The sequence below is a fragment of the Crocodylus siamensis genome, chromosome 2 (genome assembly GCF_052110815.1).
Source record: "Crocodylus siamensis isolate JL-2025a chromosome 2, ASM5211081v1, whole genome shotgun sequence".
Taxonomy (NCBI): Eukaryota; Metazoa; Chordata; order Crocodylia; family Crocodylidae; genus Crocodylus; species Crocodylus siamensis.
Genome location: NC_143396.1, coordinates 90,870,429 through 90,889,204, shown reverse-complemented (window position 1 = coordinate 90,889,204; position 18,776 = coordinate 90,870,429). Strand labels below are relative to the sequence as shown.

Below are 18,776 nucleotides of genomic sequence, written 5' to 3'. Positions count from 1 at the left end.
TCTTCTCTGATGTCCATCTGTGCTATGTATATTTTTAACTTTTTCAGAGCTAGAGATAGGAATTTGCACCAATACAGTGAAAAGTGAAGTCACAAGACTTACACAGAGAACACATATACACTTGTTATGAACTGAGAGAAAGGAGAGATATTGTATTTCATATACACATCCAAGTTAGTAGCTAGTCCCAAAGTAATGGACTATGCACTAGGTTCTCAGTTACCACACAGTGATACAGACATCAGATACTGCCCTCTGCCCTGAATTCTCTCCCAGTGGGGAACAACCTTTTTTGGCAGGCACACTGTACTGTAAGCCCCACACCCTACCCGAGTACCACTCAGATCCCCTTCACCTGCTCAAACTGTTGCCCTGCTTTCTGCTCCCCGCCTGATCCATTGCTATGCACCACATACGGTTGCCCTGTCTCAAGTGGCACAGGCCACAGGTTAGCCACTCCTACTCTGTTGCATTTTGACCCCAGGGACTCCTACCCTTTTTTCTGGTCCACAAGCAAGAAATCTGCACTACAGGGCTGGGATGGGCTGACCCCGCATGCTGTTCCCACTTGCAGCAAGGGACTCTGGTAGGAGTGCAGGCACTGCATCCTGTGGGGCTGGCTTGATACCCTGCCACCACATGTGGCCAGGGACTTGGGGGCAGTGGGGAGAAGAAGCACTATTGGGCTGGGTGGGACTGTTACTGCATACTGCCACCACCTGTGGCTTGAGACTGGGGTGGGAGAGTGGGGAGCTGCATGCTATGGGGCCAGGCAGGGCTAGCCCCACTCACTGCCACTACATGCAGATCCAGGGACTGGTATGCTCCAGGGAATCCAAGGACCTCCCAACAACTCCACACACCCCACCCTGCATCATGCCACCAAACATACCCAACACCCTCCACCCCAATCACATACCCCACTCACCCACCCAACCACACCCCCTAGAAAGACCTAGGATGTTCTCACAGCCTCACAGGAACAGCTTTAACTCAAGAAAACAGGTGTGCAAAATGCACTGGTACCCAGGTGGCAGATTTGTCTTTTTGTACTAGTAGAAGACTGCTTAAAATCCGGAAATTTTGGAATTCTTTCCTGTGCCAGCAGTCACCTAGTTTGCTATGTCCTTCCCAACACTTGCCCCAATGGAAAAAACAAAAAAGGTTTAGGCTATGGAGCACAATTACACAGGTTTTCAAAAATATAACCACAATGATGGGAATTTATGACACTATGCCATCATGTATGTGGAACAATTGAATGCCATTTGAACAAAGATGCCATGAAATTAAGAGTATATATACACAAGAATTTAACGTAAGTCATTACAATTCTTTATCTATTCAACATAAGCGAGTAACAAATTTAAAAATTCATGATTTTGCAAAGCAATTATTTGCCAAAGTAACAGAGATCCCTCAAAACTTTCAAGCTTTTGGTGACAGCATGATTTATTATTTGCTCTTCTATAAAAACTAATTTAGCTGGCAAATTCTTCAGAAGTTTGGGAAGCTGGTGCTTCACAGCTTGTCAGTTGAAACCCTGAAATAAATACATGGTTGCATGGTTGTTTTGAATAATGCACTGAAGTTATTTTTCCTCCTGGATGAAGGAGCAATTCTCTACCAGTGGAGTTGCATATGGGACATCCAACAATAGTGTGCACTACTTCAGACACCTACAATCAATGTGCATTTTTAAGTACCCAATATAGCAACCTATTATTAAACTGCTTTCAAATAAATGAAGATAAAGGATAAGGTTGGTGTATATATGTGTTCCTTCATGAAGACTATCTTCATTCTTAATACACAGATTCAGAATCAGCACCCTAATGCCATGAGTTGCTAACAGCAGGCCAAAGTATGAAAAATGAAAAACAAAACTGGGATTGTGGGAAACATTCATCCAGCCAGCTGATCCTTTTCCTAACCTTACTAAATCTTTCTTAAAAGTGATGCCAACATTTAGTATTTTCCTTTGCAGGAGACCGTTTCTCATCCAGACAGTTTTTTTCTGACAAAACAGACATGAACAGAATTTTGAAAATATGCAAGTGAAAGATAAAAAGGAGCAATACAAGTAACAATGTCAAGTGAAGATGTATTATAGATGAAAAACCATGGTGAAGGATTTTTCTGGTGATATTAGAGGTAGGCTTGGAAATGCTGGAGGAAGTTTAAGTTGTCTAACAACACTTTATTTTTCTTTTTAGCCTTTTAAAATCAATGTAAAAATAGCCTTTAAATGACTTCTAAGGGGTTACTACACTTCACTTTGGCATTAAGATGCCAGTAACTATCAAAGCTACAGCTCTGCCCCAGTTCTCAAAGTCAGGAGGAAACCTTGCCAGCTGGCCATTCTTACAGAATGAATCATATCTCTCTCTCACAGATTTCACACTAACTTCCTTGCATTTGCTTTAAGTCATGCAGAGCAGGTGCGTTTTGTCTCTCCATTCCCAGCATGGGCCAACAATGGAAATTACCCAACTTCACTGACAGGATGCAGCTTGTTAGGTCAAATCTCTCAAGACTAACAGATCCCTACAAAGAACATGCTTCTAAACGTTTACAACCAAAATGTTGAAAGGTATGCTTAACGTAAAAAACTGAACAAAAAAAAAAAAAATTAAGGGGGCAATGAGATACTGACAGTGTCAACATGTAACAAGGCTAGCCATAGTACAGAAATAGAAATGTACAGAGTAAAAAAACATTTAAACTTATGAGCAGTTGTCTGCTCATGTTTATTTTTCTTCCCTTTTCATCAAAGAAACAGTGGGTTAAAATAGGGAAAAATAATGAAATTAGACATAAAAAAAGGGGGAGAGGAGGGAGAAAAGACGTCTCTCCTTTAACCATTAAAAAATTAAGAATAATAAGAAACATGTAAACCATTTCCTTTGGTTGTTAGTCTCATATAATGCAAAAATTCCAACAGCACAAACATAATGCATCATTAAGAAATAAAATGTGCAGAAATCTGCAGACTTGGCATCAACATTGATAAACGTACTTTAGGCCTCTGTCAAATGCAAGGAACATACACAATAGCGTATGGATCAGCAAAACAACTGAGAAATGTCAAAGAGTATGTTTATCAAATATGAACTCACTCTAAAGAAAGAAATTAGTTAACTCAGATGGGACCAAAGTTATTTCATAAGGGCAGATATACCTCCTAAACCCAGACAAAGTTTGCAGCAAAACTGGTACAAAATTAAAGTATAGCTAAATTGTTCACGGGACTATAATTATTTGGTAATAGCACTCAGCTCTGCTCTCTCTCCTGGCAGCATGAAGCCATACAAGTGTACATTTTCAGAGGGGACCACTTCTCACTGTGTTGAATGTACTAAACCCTTTACTCAGCAGTCATCTGCAGCACATTAAAAAAAAGCAGGGTGTTAAAAGATGTTGTGCCACAGGATATAAAACAAAATGAAAAAGAAAAATTACAAATTCTTCCTGCAGCAAAACCACAGGCAGCAATCACATTTCTTTCAAGCTAATTGGGGCCATACCAGGTCACTGCTTAGATCTGGAGAGGGGGGAGTGTTGGTCATGACTTTCTTCACAATCCCCAAGAAAACCCCAGGGTGCTACAGGGAGTGGTGCTGGTGTATCATTAGGTTGTGCCCTTCTCTAGCACTCACAGCTGGGCCAGCGCAATAGCATGGTGCCAAGAGAATGTTATTGGTTGTGCTTTCTTTCAGGAGAAATAGTATACAGATGCCCTGATCACCTGCTTAAACATTTCATGGATCATTTCACAAGTGGGATAATATTAGTGCCAACATCCTGATTAAATGTCAATTTAGGCAGTTATGTTCCAAATTTACTAACTCAACAACAATTGCACATGTTATGAACAGCAGTATCAAGCACACCATCTCAATCAATCAATACCCCTAACATATTATTAAGAACAGGCAGTGACAGATATCACATGCCATCATGCAGTTATCATGCTACCACAGGAGCAATTTCACTTCAGTGACTACATGTCCTGGATACACAGTTTGTAAAATCTTTTTGGACTCCCTCTGGTTGGAAGTCAAAAAGTAAAACATGACAAACTTACAACACTCTCTGTGTTGCTTTAAAGCTTTTGTACTTAGGAGCATATACATTTCCCTCTACTACAGAAGAATCAATATTCCCAATAGTTTTGCTTACTGTCTATAGTTACATATTCCCATAAATAGCACTCATCCAGATCAATGCTTACTGCGTAAAAAGAAAGGTAAGCGCTCTTTACACTTTAGAAACCAAGAAGAGGACACACAACAGGGAAATGTTTTACTTGCCTCCTCGGTTTATTTCAGGAGGAATTGAGGGAGCCATCATGTTGGTGTCCATTGGCTGGGAGCCATCCTGTGTCATCTGATCTTCCGGAGGCAGGTAAGCAGGAGGGGGAGTATCAGCTAAAAATAGAAAAGGCAGAGATACAATTCCTTCCCCCTCTTTAAAATATACATACATATCCACAAACACAGCTTTAGCTGGGAAATGTTTCCAGTCTGACTCAGCTATAACTTCCACCCACTCATCAGAAATCTGAGAAAGCAATCACAGACCTTGATTCAGGGAAGCAAAGAATTACTGTGCATATTAAGTTTAACTGCAATATAAATTACTGTGCCTCTGTCTGGCCACAAATAATAGCTTGGCACCATTTCCACTTAATAGCACTTCACAAGTTTATGGCACTGTACACGTATTCATGTCTCTATAAGAAAAGCGATCTGCAGTTCTCAGGATCAGGTCCTAAATTAATATTTAATATGAAATATGTGAACAGAAAATAAGAACAGGGTTTGGAGTCAAGAGTTTCTAAACCCATCAGTGCCATTTTCAATATGGTCCCCATTAGTGTAATATGCAAGTATCTCACATGTATTAAAAGCATTATCAGCCTTCCTGTGATGCATCATCAAGATTTTATAGATGGGGGACTGTGACAGAAATTTAACCTAAATCCACAGAAGTACATAATTTCTTAGCTCTCATCTAAATGAGTGCTTACACCAGTGCACTCTCACAGGTTCAGTCAGTAGTTCAGCTCAGTCAGAGGTCTCAGAAGCAGCTGTCTACACTACAGAGCTGAACTACTAGCTGAACCTGTGAAAATGCACTGGTGTAAGCACTGCCAACAGAATGTGACCATGCTTGCTGTGATGCTGAAGTTACATTTAGAGCTTTTCATGCACACTTGCACCTCACTACATCTTAGCCGGGCTGCCCTCTGGGCATCAATTCCACACTCGCAACACAGCTCCCTCAAGTACTTGCTGGAAGGAGATATACAATAGCCTCCTAGCAGGTCAGAAGAACAGTAGAAGCAGTCGCTCAGTTTCCTGCTCTCCTTTTCCAAAATGAACCTAACCAATTTTATAACAGAAAATCCCTTCCTAATGTTCATCAAGCCTTTGCTGTGAAGCGTAAGATATGAAAACTACCACTCAGCTTCACAAATTAAGACTGCAGCCTATCCTAGACAACTCCATCAGTGAGTCATTAGCTAGCTATCATGGCAAGTAACCAAGAGGCAAGAAATGAGAGAACTATGTTTCCTTTTGTAAGCAATTTTGTTCTTCAAAATGTCAAGCTAACTGAAAGAATATATAAAACCCTTTAAAAAAACCCTCTAGTAAGAGCTAAACTGCCTCGAGTCTCTATCCTTTCCATTTGAATGTGCAAGTCTCTCCCTTTCTGGGCATGCACCCTAACAGAACTTTTAAGTTCCTGTGGCATGGACCAAAAGTTTATTAGGCTTCTAAACACAACTGTTTGTCTGTTTGCATCCATTATATTAATAATATGCATATGGGAAAGTATGAATATGTAGTACAGCTGGAAAGCCAAAGGCAAGGGCAACCCATTAGCCAGCATCTGTGATATTTTTAAATCACTAGGTAACAAGCCTGCTCCCCCTCATTATTTTCACAATTGGGCCCCCTTCCTTCCCTACTGACACAGATGGATATCTGCCAAGAGACCAGTCTCAAGGCAATGACTTAATATTTTCAGTCAAGGCAACAGAGGGGTGGGGGACGGAGGGAAAGAGAGGTGCACAGGGGATGACAACTGGAAGGGGGTTCAGGTGAATGCCTTTCACTCCTTCATTCGATTTTTCCCCTGCAGCTGCTGATTCTGTTTTACTTCTAGGCACAGAACACAGGATGACAGACTCCTCAGAGACCAAATCCAATGAACTTCCATAAAGCAGCTGCTGAATGACACATCCAAGAAAACCTATTTCATTACAAACCAAGTTCTTTTGACTAAAATCATGCCTAGTCTGTACTACAGAGAAGCAGGTACAAAATGCTGGTGCCCACTGCCTGCAGTCCCTTCACCACCAACTCTTTTTAAAGTTATGCTGAGCCACTACATCGAATACATGTCAACTTCTTCATTATTTCTACAGGTAAGCTTGCCTTTCTTTCCCCATCTCCAATGATTTCTATGACCCGAACTGGTGAAGAAACAGAAGTCCTTCCATGACCTGAATTGCACACAACAAAAGTTTTGCTACAGAATTTCCTAGTTTTTCAACATAGACTTGTGCATACAGCACCACCCTCAGAGATCAGTAATCTTCATACATCAGGGAAAACCTTGGGGATAGACAACTATCAGTAATTACCTTCACTCAGAATACCCGTTTTACATAAGAAACTACCAGTACTTTTGCAAGCTTGCCTTTCCCTTTCTATCCATTCCCTCCTCTAGTCTCTATAGGGGGCAGGCACACATACAAGTGTTTACTTGCAGTGTGTTCTACTCTCAGTTTTTAAAGGTCCAATCAAAAAAGATGGTCTTTCAGAGGCTGCTTTCTATATGGTAATTCTCCATCTATGAGCAAAACACCCCTGGTTTCCAAAATGTTACAGGCAATGTTCAAAACTGAAAGGATAAGGTAGTTGTTCCACTGCCGTTAGTAAGCAAAATATGCTGAATGCTTCTTTCCAAGGCCTGTACTGTTTTTCAGCCAAAGTGTATTTGTTTCTTAGAATTACATCACCATTTGAATAAATTTAATCAACTAGTGGTGGTGTGATCCCCTTGGGAAACATCTTTCTTTTGTATAACTGTAATCTAATGCTGAATTTATGTTTGGGTCTCCTTCCACAACAAGGATGATCGGTAGCAATATTTCTCTAACACCCCTCTCCCCCCCCTACAAAGAAACAAACAAAAAAAAAGCTACACCACAACTAAATACTTCAACAGGCAATTTAGACAAGTTTAAAAAGAAAAAAAGGGAAACATTTTAAGGAAAAAAGTTACTCAAACTTCATCTGCATTGGAAAAACAGGAAAACTAGACGTGCTATTGTTAGTCAACCCTATTTAATGGCAACATTGCCTGATGATGACCATCTCTAAATTGGCTGCTGGACATACTTAAAATATTGGCTGCTAAACAACTATCAATGAAGATTTGTATATAACTAAATATGGTATTGCAAAAACAAGGTTTGTCAGCATGGGGGGAAGTCCCTCATCTTAAGATCACAAGGAACCCTCACTAAATACATTGGTTATCATTAAACTGCTGCCAAAAGCAGCACATGCTCAGTAATGGAAACTGACTATGAAGTTGATTAAATGCAGCTAACACCAAGCATGACTATTAAAAACATGATCCATATGGGGTAAACATACTGATGGGACCTTTTTTTTTTTTGTGGCCTCGAAGAAAAAAGGTGCTCCCCCAGGAGGTAAATGAACACCAGGCCTCAAAGTAGTGCAATATAAGGTCGACACTCAGAGAAGCCAGAACAAGATCTGATACCCTCCCTTGGTGGCAAAAATGCTGATAGGAACCCACCACAAGTACAGGGTAAAACAGGGGTCGGCAATGATTTTAGACAGAATAGTAAAAACACCTGCAACCTTGATTTGTAAAATGTTGGCATGCTAGGGGGGATAGCCAAGGGCCTGATCCTTGTTGTGGCAGCACAGCCATGGTCCCTTTCCCACCATCCACCCTAAGGCACACATGCCAAGCAAGATGCCTACAAATGTCATATACTAACACCCATGCTGGGAGTTGTCTACCCCTGGGATAGGGCAAGCCATCTGAATAAAATATATGCTGGTGCCCATTACCTGCAGTCCCCTCACCACCAGCTAGCTCTTTTTTAAGTCATGGTGAGCCACTACACTGAATACATTTCAACTTTCTCTTCACTCCCACAGCTAACTCTCACTGCTTTATGAGCACTTGTGGTGTTCTGGTATGGTTCCAGAGGACTGGAAGAGGGCCAACATGGTTCCCATCTTCAAAAAGGGGAGGAAGGAGGACCCAGGAAACTATAGGCCAGTTAGTCTTACCTCAATCCTAGGCAAGCTGTTTGAGAAAATTTTACGTCCATGAGGGGCCAGCAGGGGACTGTATGCTTAGGGGCAACCAACACAGATTTATCCTGTCAGACCAACCTGGTGGCCTTCTATGATCAGATTACCAGATCATCAGATGCAGGGGTAGCAGTGGACATAGTCTTCCTGGACTTCTGGAAGGCATTCGACACTGTCTCTCACCCTGTTCTCATTAAGAAACTGGGGGACTGTAGTGTTGACGCCCACACAGTCAATTGGGTCGCCAACTAGCTGGAGGGCCACACCCAGAGCGTGGTAGTGGATGGGTCCTTCTCAACCTGGAAGGACGTGGGCAGTGAGGTTCTGCAGGGCTCGGTCCTCAGGCCCACACTGTTCAAATTCTTCATCAGTGATTTGGACGAGGGGGTAAAAAGCACCCTGTTCAAATTTGCTGATGACACTAAGATGTGGGGGGATGTGGGCACACTGGAAGGAAGCATCAGGCTTCAATCAGAACTAGACAGGCTACAAGGGTAGGCGGATGTGAATAGGATGGGATTCAACACAGACAAGTGCAAGGTGATGCACCTGGGGAGGAACAACCGGCACCATACCTACCGGCTGGGGAACTCTCCTCTTGTCAGCACAGAGGCGGAAAAGGATCTTGGAGTCATCATTAACTCCAAGATGAACATGGGCCAGCAGTGTGGGGAGGCAGTCAGGAAGGCCAACCGTACTCTCTCATGCACCCACAGATGCATCTCATGCAGGTCCAAAGAGGTGATCCTCCCCCTCTATGCAGCACTGGTCAAGCCGCAGCTGGAGTACTGCATCCAGTTCTGGGCGCCGCACTTCAAGAGGAATGTGGACAGCATGGAGAGGGTCCAGAGGAGGCCACTCGCATGATCAGGGGACAGCAGGGAAGGCCCTATGAGGAGAGGCTACGGGACCTAAACCTGTTCAGCCTCCAAGAGAGAAGGCTGAGGGGGGGATCTTATGGCCTGTTATAAATTAGTCGGGGGTGGGGATCGGCAGGCATTGGGGGAATCACTATTCCCCCATGCACTGCCAGGAGTGACCAGGAATAACAGTCACAAGCTGGCAGAGGGCAGGTTTAGGACAGATATCAGGAAGCGCTACTTCATGGTCAGGGCGGCTAGGAGAAGTGGTGCTGGCTCCTACCCTGGGGGTTTTTAAGAGGAGGTTGGATGAACACCTTTCTGGGGTCGTTTGACCCCAGTATTATTTCCTGCCATTGGGGGGGGGGGGGTGTCGGACTAGATGATCTACTCGGGTCCCTTCTGATCCTAGAAACTATAAGCTGTCTCTTTCTTTCCTCATCTGCAGTGACTGTTTCTTCACCAGCCTTAAATGTCTGGCACGCATCACCAAACAGGGCCCCAAACAGCATACTAGAAATCCATCTGTCGTCTCCTCTCCTCTCTCAGCCTACCATATATGATTAGTGTGGTCTAGCCTTCCATTAGGTGGAGCCAGACCACCTTGCTTTGTGCCTCATCTGCATATACATTTTGGAGGATCCCTGGACTCATGACAAGAACACCCAGTTCCAATCACGACTGGGGGCTAATTAGCACATGAATCTTTTGGGGAGCGGGGAGAGGGGTAAAGATGTTCTGGAATATACACACACATACTGAACAGTGCTGAGTTGTGGGGTCACCTTGGCTTGAAATGCTGTCCACTCTGCTGGGGCCCAGCCCAATGAGTTATAGGGCAAATCATGAGTCTTTTGGCCTTGGACTAATGTCATGCATAGTGTACTATAGCTAAGTGTGTACAAAAGTGCTGCTTAAAATGTGTTGATGGAGTACCCATGCTAAAAAACTTGCAGCAGTTTCAAAAAAGGGAAACTACTATCAATTATGGCTGAACTAAGTATACAGGTACCTACAGTAAATATGCCTACATGCAAATTTTTCTCCTCGCATCCATGTGCTCAGGAAGAGCAGGTTTTGACAATAAAGGATGGGCACAGAAGTTGAGAGGACAAGGATATTACCTGACGCCAAGGTTTTATTTTCCCTGTTATAGCAGCAGGAGGGGAACAAATTCAAGGGAAAACCTCCAATAATTAGATCCTATACCTGGAAAAATTACAACAAGTTTATAAAATTTTCCACACAAAAAATCTAATTACTGGGCAGAGGTCTTCTACTCGTTGGTAAATATCTAACACTCAAATATCTATCAATACCATCCATTCTTTACAGAAGGCAAACATACCTGGCATCTGGAAAGGACTTCCTGGGTCTGAGCTGGCTGGAGAATGAGGATACGTGCTACTGCTGCTTCCAGGAGAAGTAGGATAACTGCTATTGGGAGAGTGTGGGAATGGGTGACTGTTGGGTTGCTGGAACGAGTCTGGGAAAGTTGCATTGTGGGGCATGTGAGGCTCATTTTGTCCCAAGTTGCGGAATTGAGCCAAGAGGCTGTGCTGAGGGTTGTATTCACTGTGTCTTGGAACCAGCACTGGAGGAAGAACTGTAACGAAAGCAGAAACGAAACACATTAAAAAACTGATTCTAAAGGATGACATTGTCAGGACCCCACTTTTTATTTTTCCTTCTGTATCCCCTATGTCATATTCATGTGCCTCAGAAATGAGGTCACCACATTCTAGGAACATGTGCATAAGCAATAACCCTTTCCTTACATCCTGCTAGTGCATAACTTAAATTCATAATGGTCACACTAGCTGGACTAGCTGTCCAGATTCCCAGCTGTAAACTCGTTTTCACGAAGGGCCAGGAGAAAGGTGGGGAAGGGAGATAAGCTGCAACCCCACATTTTCATTTTATTCACACATGAGGACAGTAGTGCAATACAAGTGCATTTCACAGTTTAATGCTGACATACAGTTCCTTTTTGCACACTTGGTCCCCTTGCTAATCATGTAATGGTCTGTAACCCAAAACCCTGCTAATGAGGACAGATTTTTCTGAAGACAATGTTAATACCACATGGGCCTTGAACTGAGCCTGGTCCCAACAGCTGTAACTTTATTTTTAGTCTAGGCAACATGCTTAAGAGTTAATATATAAAAAAGGGGGAAAGAGGAGGAAGGGTTAACCCTTTATGTCAGTTTACCAAATGCCTAGTTTAAATAGAATTAGACAGTACAATGGAAACTGAACAATCTGTCTGGCAAACAAGTTCCAGCATATGCTACTATGGGACAAGGGAAATACACATCAGCACTGTTAAGTTTCATCATGCTCCCAAGGCCCATGTACTCCAGGGAAACAAAGAACTTTTTAATTGAGGATACAAACACGATACCAGATGTGCTGATATAAGAATCTCAGTCAGCTTTTTCAGGTCCTCAGCATCTGCTTCTAAACTCCTCACTCAAAAGATTACTTTTTTAATACTCAGTGTGGATTTTTTTTTGGAGGGTGGGAGAGGAAGGGAAACAAACGGTGGAAGAGAAATAACACTATTCCCTCTGGTTCTCCATGCCTAGAAGACAACTAGATAACAACTCCTTTTAAAGCTAGTCATTTCTTAAGAACTGGCCCAGAAGATGAAAAGGAGTAAGTGGGGGATGGTGGCGGTCAGGGCAACAAAAAAATTGAAAGAGAATGGAGAAAGAGGTACCCAAGAAACTGCAGTCTCACCTCAAGAGTGCAATTCACTACCCCGCAAATCTGGCTGGTTCCTCAAGCAGGGAACCAAGGATGGATCTAATATAGACATTTACTGGCCCCACTATGTCATTTACGGGATGAATAGATATGATCCGCAAAAGGACAGAACTGTGCACACTGGTATTACCTACTTCACTTGCAAGAGGTGTTTTACTGAATTAGTACCAGAGTACAGTTTTAACATCATGGGAACAATTTATCTGCTGTGTGTATGGATATTCCCACACCATTATAAAGTGCTCCTAGTGTATATATAGCAAGAGTTCTAGATCCTAATTTTAAGAGTGGCACTTTATTGAAGGACCTTCTCACACCTCTGTTTGAAATGCCCTCTCTTTGCTGACAGAAGTTTGCAAATGTACTTCAAAATACAGAAGAGCTCAGAAGAAGGTAAGAACATTTCTTGCCTTGGGTGAATCCATGGTCATTTTTCAAAAAGAGACTAGCCCAATCTTGTAATCATTATATATGGGGAGCTTAGCTAAGGAAGGGTTTGCAGGTTCAGACCATTAGACTCTCACATACACAAATATTAGAGTCACTGCAAATAAGCACCAGTTTCACAGACCAACCCAAGACTTGTGTTGAAAAGAATTAGCTGAAGTTGATCTCATTCAGTTTTTTGTACAGTACTTGACCTGTGGTAACATTTTTAGGTGGACTGGTTTAAGTATTATAGCTTTCTCTGTGTTACAAATGGCACTCCAAATAAGGGCATGTGCATTTTTTTATTTTTTTATTTTTTTTAATTTTATTTTTTTAAGGCAAAGCATCTCCAAATACCATACGCTGGAAGATTTCAATCTTTGGACTCATGCATCATAGAGCATATCAGTGTGAAATGTGTGCTTGCACGAATACAAACATTATCTTTTGTTTCTAAGGAAATATTTTAAAAAAATCCAAATTCAGATCAACTGTTTGGGGGTGGGGGGCAGAGAAACTACTCGCACCATTTTCAATACAGCATCCACCAAATTCAAATTTCTCTTTAACTATGGTTGTGCAGAAGCCTTCTAGCACTTCTTGCTCATTAAGTTCAAACAATGCATTTATCACAACAAACGTTTGCTGGCCTAATAAATCAGCAATAAAAAGGGAAACAATGAGAGCTCACATTTAAAGATATTTTCTCCTTTCCTGTCTTCATAATTCTTCCTTACTGTTCTGGGCACTATAGAACTACTTCCCTATCTCTCCATTTCCTGTGGATGAAGGCCAAACTATTAACTTTTCTAAATTTAATTTCTGAAAGAAAGTACATCACTTACCTCTCCCACCCTTACCTCACATTAAACAATGACATACATGACACTACAGGAAGCCAAGCAATTTATAGCATTTTTTAAAATAGTTGGAGAAACAGGATATTTTTCAATATGTTTTTAGCAATTGAGAGAGCGCGCGCGAGAGAGCACGTGAACCAGATTTTCCCTCACGCATGCGCATGCACACACATACACACCTCTCCAACTGGAAATAGGCCCTTGGTTAACAAAATATAGTAGTAATAAGAACCTGGCATAATATGGATACATATACATCTGTATTTCTCTTCTTACTGCAACTCACATACATGTCAAAGCTTTGATCCCAGGAAAAGAATAAATGCCAGCTTTTTCAAAATAAGGTTGAAAAGTCTGCTTTTACAGAAATGTACTGTTGCAGGGCATATAGAAACAAGGTCTCAAAAGAGACCACACATTTTCACTGCAGAGTTACTGGAGCACTGCCCTAATGCAAGACCTGTCTGTGAAAAACAAACCTTGATATCAGCTGTATGCTGTTAGCATAATTCATCAACTGCTAACAGTCACTCTGATCTGAGCACTTTGTGCAGTTCAAGTGCTATTTTGAAGGGCAGCAGCCTTCACCTGAGCAAAAAAGGACTTAAACCCCATTGCTGACCACCCAACAGTGAAGATGTGGCCAGGAGGTTACTCAGAAGGCAGGAAGAAGAATGCCAAGAGTTCAAAACACTAAGGGGAGTGCATACCATTCTTACTCTCCCCCCCCCCAAGTTTAAGCCTGCAAGCTTCTGGTCAGGTAGTAGACCTCAACCATATGGAATAACAAACTACTAAGGCTTAATACAGCAGGGGAGGAGGTTGATCTCTGGAGCAGCTGCCAGCTTCAGGAAGAGGTATAATTGAAAGAGGGAAAGTATGAGACAGTTATTCTGTGCTAAGCCAGTACACCTGTTGCTATAAAATAATCAAGTAGCACATCTTTATTGTGGAGAACCCTGCACAACACTGCTGTGGGCAGTAGTGTGCAGGAGAAGCGGCCATCTTTTCCCTTCCTAGAAGAAAAGAGAACAGATCTAGTGAAAAGTAACAATCTCATTTTTTTTTTTTAAATCTTTAACTTGCTTCTTTTTAATAGAGATATGCAACTCTTTAAGGAGGAAAAGGTATTACTTTCTGGAACAATAACCGTGTAACAAGGGTTTCCTCTAAAACTCAAAAGATATATATGCAAATAGTCTGCTTATTTTGTTAATTAAAATAAGCAGCAAAACAATGGCACACAGCCGGGATGGAAACATTCTCAAGAATCAGATTAATGTTCAGTTCCAAGGTATATATTGCTCTCAGTAAGATTGCACAGATCTAACTAAGGACATAATTTGGCCTGTCAAACTTTATTTTACTACTAGGGATAACCCATGAGAAGAACAACAAAATAACACAAAACAGAACACCCCCAACAACTTAACTTTCCTAGCTAGGAAAAAAGGCTTTTTGCTTGAAAATGGAGTAAATTTTCCCCTGTTGCTCCCTGTATTTATTTGTTGTTGTTTGTTGTTTTTGCAGACACTTTTCAGAATATGACTATCTTCAATAAGCGTGCTTTCTGTGCTATGAATCATATGTAGGTAGGGCCATTTTGTCAAAAAGCCTACAATTTCACAACAAAAACAGACCCAAGAGGTCAAGGATGGCTAGATGTAGCTATTGAGCCCTACTCTTTATCCTGTTTCTCTTACTTCAAACCTCTCTACTGCCTCACCCAATTCTCTAATAAATAGCAGCAAAAATATACCAGCAGCACTGAATGCTTGTCAGCATCTAAAAAACAGTGAATTAAGTATAAAAGCTTTCTTTAGTCTGTTTCACTTTTTGTATAAAAGTCTATTTTCTAGAAATAATGAAACTGGCAAATGGGTGTAGCGAGCACAGATCTCAATATCCTCTTTTAAAGCTTCATACCCTTTTAAGCCAGTACAACTAACCCACACTGAGTGACCAGCGGCATTTTCAAATGGGTGTATTTTTAACCCACTTACTTTTTTCTTTCGGCTTACTTTTTTTTCATATAAGCCGAAAGAAAAAAGTAAGTGGGTTAAAAACACACCCATTTTATTTAGCCTCAATAAAAAGCAGGTTTCCCCTGGAAAAGCAAAATTCTGGGTGTGCTTTCACCTGATACGCTAAACTTCTCTAGTTTGTTTAAAATTTTCCAAGACCAGAAAGGATGGACTGAGGGAGGGCAGACATTGATCATCCATCCTTTCCAGGATTTTAAGCAACTTCTTGAAATCTAGGTACATGAGGATAAGGAAGAAGACAAGTTGGAATGAATAAAAATGTAGTAGTATCCATTACTTAAGACTATAAGTACCATGACTTGTTAGACTCAAGTATGTCCATGTGATGTGTACAGCTCCCACCACACAACAGTTCCTCAGTTCCTAATGAGAGCCAAAAAGTACTAGCATTAATGTCATCATATTCATTTTAATTTTGAGGGAGTAGCTGGGCTGCAGCATCATAACCATTTACCTATAGTCGCTTTGCTTAATTTCAAAGATTCAGTTTGGGGGTGGGGCTAGGAGGACAAGGAGAAGGAACCACCACCTTCTGTTGAAGCTTTTAAAAAACAAATAACCACAGCTATACAAAAAAGAATAATTAGAAGTGACATGAGAACCTGGATATCAATAGTTGTATCGTGTAAATCTCCGAAATGATTCGGTTTTTACCACTTTAAAAATTTCATCATCTCCCATTTGCTTCCACAGAAGCTGAAGTCAGCTATGATGCGCTAATAAGCAGCACCTCCACCCCAGCTTTAACTAGGGCTAGTATTATTATACATTAAATGAATGTTCTGGATTTCCTTTGGAGCCAGTACTGTTCCAACAGTACACCGCCTACCCTTATTTAAACTTTCTACCAAGGACTCTTCCACTTGCAAAGGCTAAAACACCAAATAGAAAGAACTGTTTGATGCAATTATGTTCTCTTTTGTTGACTAAAACAAGACCTTGCTTTTCACTGTGGCCAAAAAATTTGTTCTTTGACCACAGGATATATTTTCAAATGCAAGGACACATACATTTCTACACTCTGGATTAAGTTTGTTCTGGGTTAAAAATAACAATTATTATGTCCAAAGTCAGTCTTGGACAATACAGCTGCATTATGTTATGCTGTTCCAAAAGCACTTGGTTTAAACCAGGTTTTGCTATGGCATGTAGTAGCGCAACTTTGCTTTACTGTTCCTCAGAAGCAGACAGCCAAGATTTTAGCTTTTTCCTCAAATAAAACTTAAAGTTACAGTAACTGTAAATGGAAAGGCTACATAATAGCCACCCAGCAGTCTTGTTGGGTGATTCTATGATCAGACAGGCAAACATTCCAGACTATCCATTCAAGGAGACAGCTGAGAGATGTCTGGTTTTCTTAAAAGTTTATTTCTCAATTGCAGCAGACCTCACAGCGTGATTGGTCATTTTGCATATTTGCAAACTGAAGACTTTTTAAATAAAAACATTTGTTGCTTCATTTACCGAAATTAAATCAGATGTCTGGCAACACATTTGGCAAGGAATATTTGTATATTTCCTGCACAATGCTCTCTAACATTCTTAGTGCATTCAAATAAAGCTGAATCTACCACTGATTTGTTAAACTGATGTAGACGACACATGATTAAAACAGTGGTTGTTAGCTGGTGGACAGAAGTAGGTTTGAAGGTTCTGCAAGAGACAAGGATAGTTTGCCAATGCATGTTAACTCAAGGGCATTCACTCTGACCAAGTTTTTCATTGCTCTTGTAAGAAAAATTACCATATTGCCAGGTAGGTCAGAAGAGTTAGAGCTGGGAGGTTAGAATTCCTTTTTAAGACTATTTTCCATGTAAACAAATCATAACAATACTGGGATCACCTTCTCTGGCACATGCACACCGGTGCTACATGAACAAAAGTTTCCTAAATCTGATTTTTCTCCTTCCATGAAAGGTTTTTAGTGGTGCATTTTAGAATCAAATTCTGCAAAAACAAAAACACACCAAGAGGAAGGTTCAGTACTACTTGCCAAACAAACTGACAGTTGTCTGCTATTTTGGGGAACCATCCTATAATTGCACCCACCTGTTGTAGCCTGTTATATTTAAATATATGCCCAACAGTAACATTATGAAGCAAGGCGGCAAATCTTCTCAGCCATGACATTCTGCCCTCTCATCCCCAAGCCTGCTGAGTGGTAGGATGTCTGCTAGGAAAATAAAGTTTAGGAACAAGAATTTCACTGACACAGAAGTTGCGTAGTTTTCTCTTTTCCCCATTTTAAGTCAGCCAACAACTCCTCCACCCCCTTCCTTTTTTCCATCTCTAAATTCACCCTGTTTTCCATTTTCTTTTCTGCTCTGGGATGGATTCTACTCCATTTATCTTTCTTTCTTTGAAAAGGATGCTTGATTTTTTTTCTCCTTTCCATCTCCGAGCCCAGATCAGCATCATTTTCTCCTTTGGCCTTGTTCTTTCCCAGTCTCTTCATTTTTCTCCTCCCCCACCTTCAATCCTATTATCATCTAATGTTTCCTGCAAAAAAGGAGCTGGCAGCATAGGAGTATTGCACACAGCTGCCCCCCCCCCCCCCCCCCGCTCCCTCAAAGTCTTCCTGATCAAAGCTTCTCCATCTGGCAGGAAACAGGCCAGAGAACAGAGTGCTGCTCAGCCTTCTCACAGGTGCTGGAATAAGGAGGCAGTCACTGATCGACACTGCACTTCCTACCCTTGCCACTCATGAGATATTACTGCTTAATAAAAGGTTTTCTGTTATGAATCTCTCTCCCTTTATCCCAAAGCCAATTCTAATATGATTTTAGAAGCTGATACTTTTGGGAATCACTAAAGGGAAAAATGTTAATAGGAGCTGTACACAGAGCTTGGAATCCTAGGTTCAAATGCTAAAGTGGTCATTTCCTTTGTGATCCAAGAGATGCTGGTGGCAAAAAAAAAAGGTTACACCACAATGAAAGCTCAGGGCAAAAAAACAAAACTAGAAGAAAAAATGTTTCCTTAAGGGATCCAATACCTCACTTCAGCATAACTAGAAACAAATTTCAAGACCATTACATTTCCCTACATGACAGTCCCAGCCCTGCAATCCCAGACTGAATATTTTGTATTCCTGTCAAAGTGGATGGGGGAATAGGAGCATCTCATTTGTGTACAAGCTGAAAGGCACAGCATAAAACCTTGCTTCATTATTTGACACGGTGTGCCAAAATCTCATCTAGCCACATGGACCAGATGAGTGGCACATGGCTGGCCCATAGGCCAGATCAGCCCCATGAGCCCCCTGTCCTCATATCAGCCCCAATATATGCAGTGCCCCACTACCCCAGGATCCTGGCCCCTACAAGCCATATGAATGCCTTGGGCATTGTGCGCAGTGCCAGTTCAGATGTTGAATCAAATGTGTCAAACATATACATCAGCATACTTTAATGAAGCATAGTAGGAAATGTAGGCTCAAGA

At 41.4% G+C, this 18,776-nt stretch overlaps 1 protein-coding gene across 3 annotated transcripts in view; it reads right to left on the bottom strand.

Annotated features, from left to right (window-relative positions):
• Positions 1 to 18,776, bottom strand: part of SMAD1 (SMAD family member 1) — a 67,765-nt gene that overhangs the window by 7,430 nt on the left and 41,559 nt on the right. For all 3 annotated transcript variants that reach the window (XM_090036340.1, XM_090036337.1, XM_090036338.1), the window contains 2 exons: positions 10,581 to 10,838; positions 4,314 to 4,430 (listed from right to left, as the gene is read on the bottom strand). In XM_090036340.1, coding sequence (XP_089892466.1) covers positions 4,314 to 4,430; positions 10,581 to 10,838 — 375 coding nt within the window. The remainder of the gene's footprint in view (positions 1 to 4,313; positions 4,431 to 10,580; positions 10,839 to 18,776) is intronic.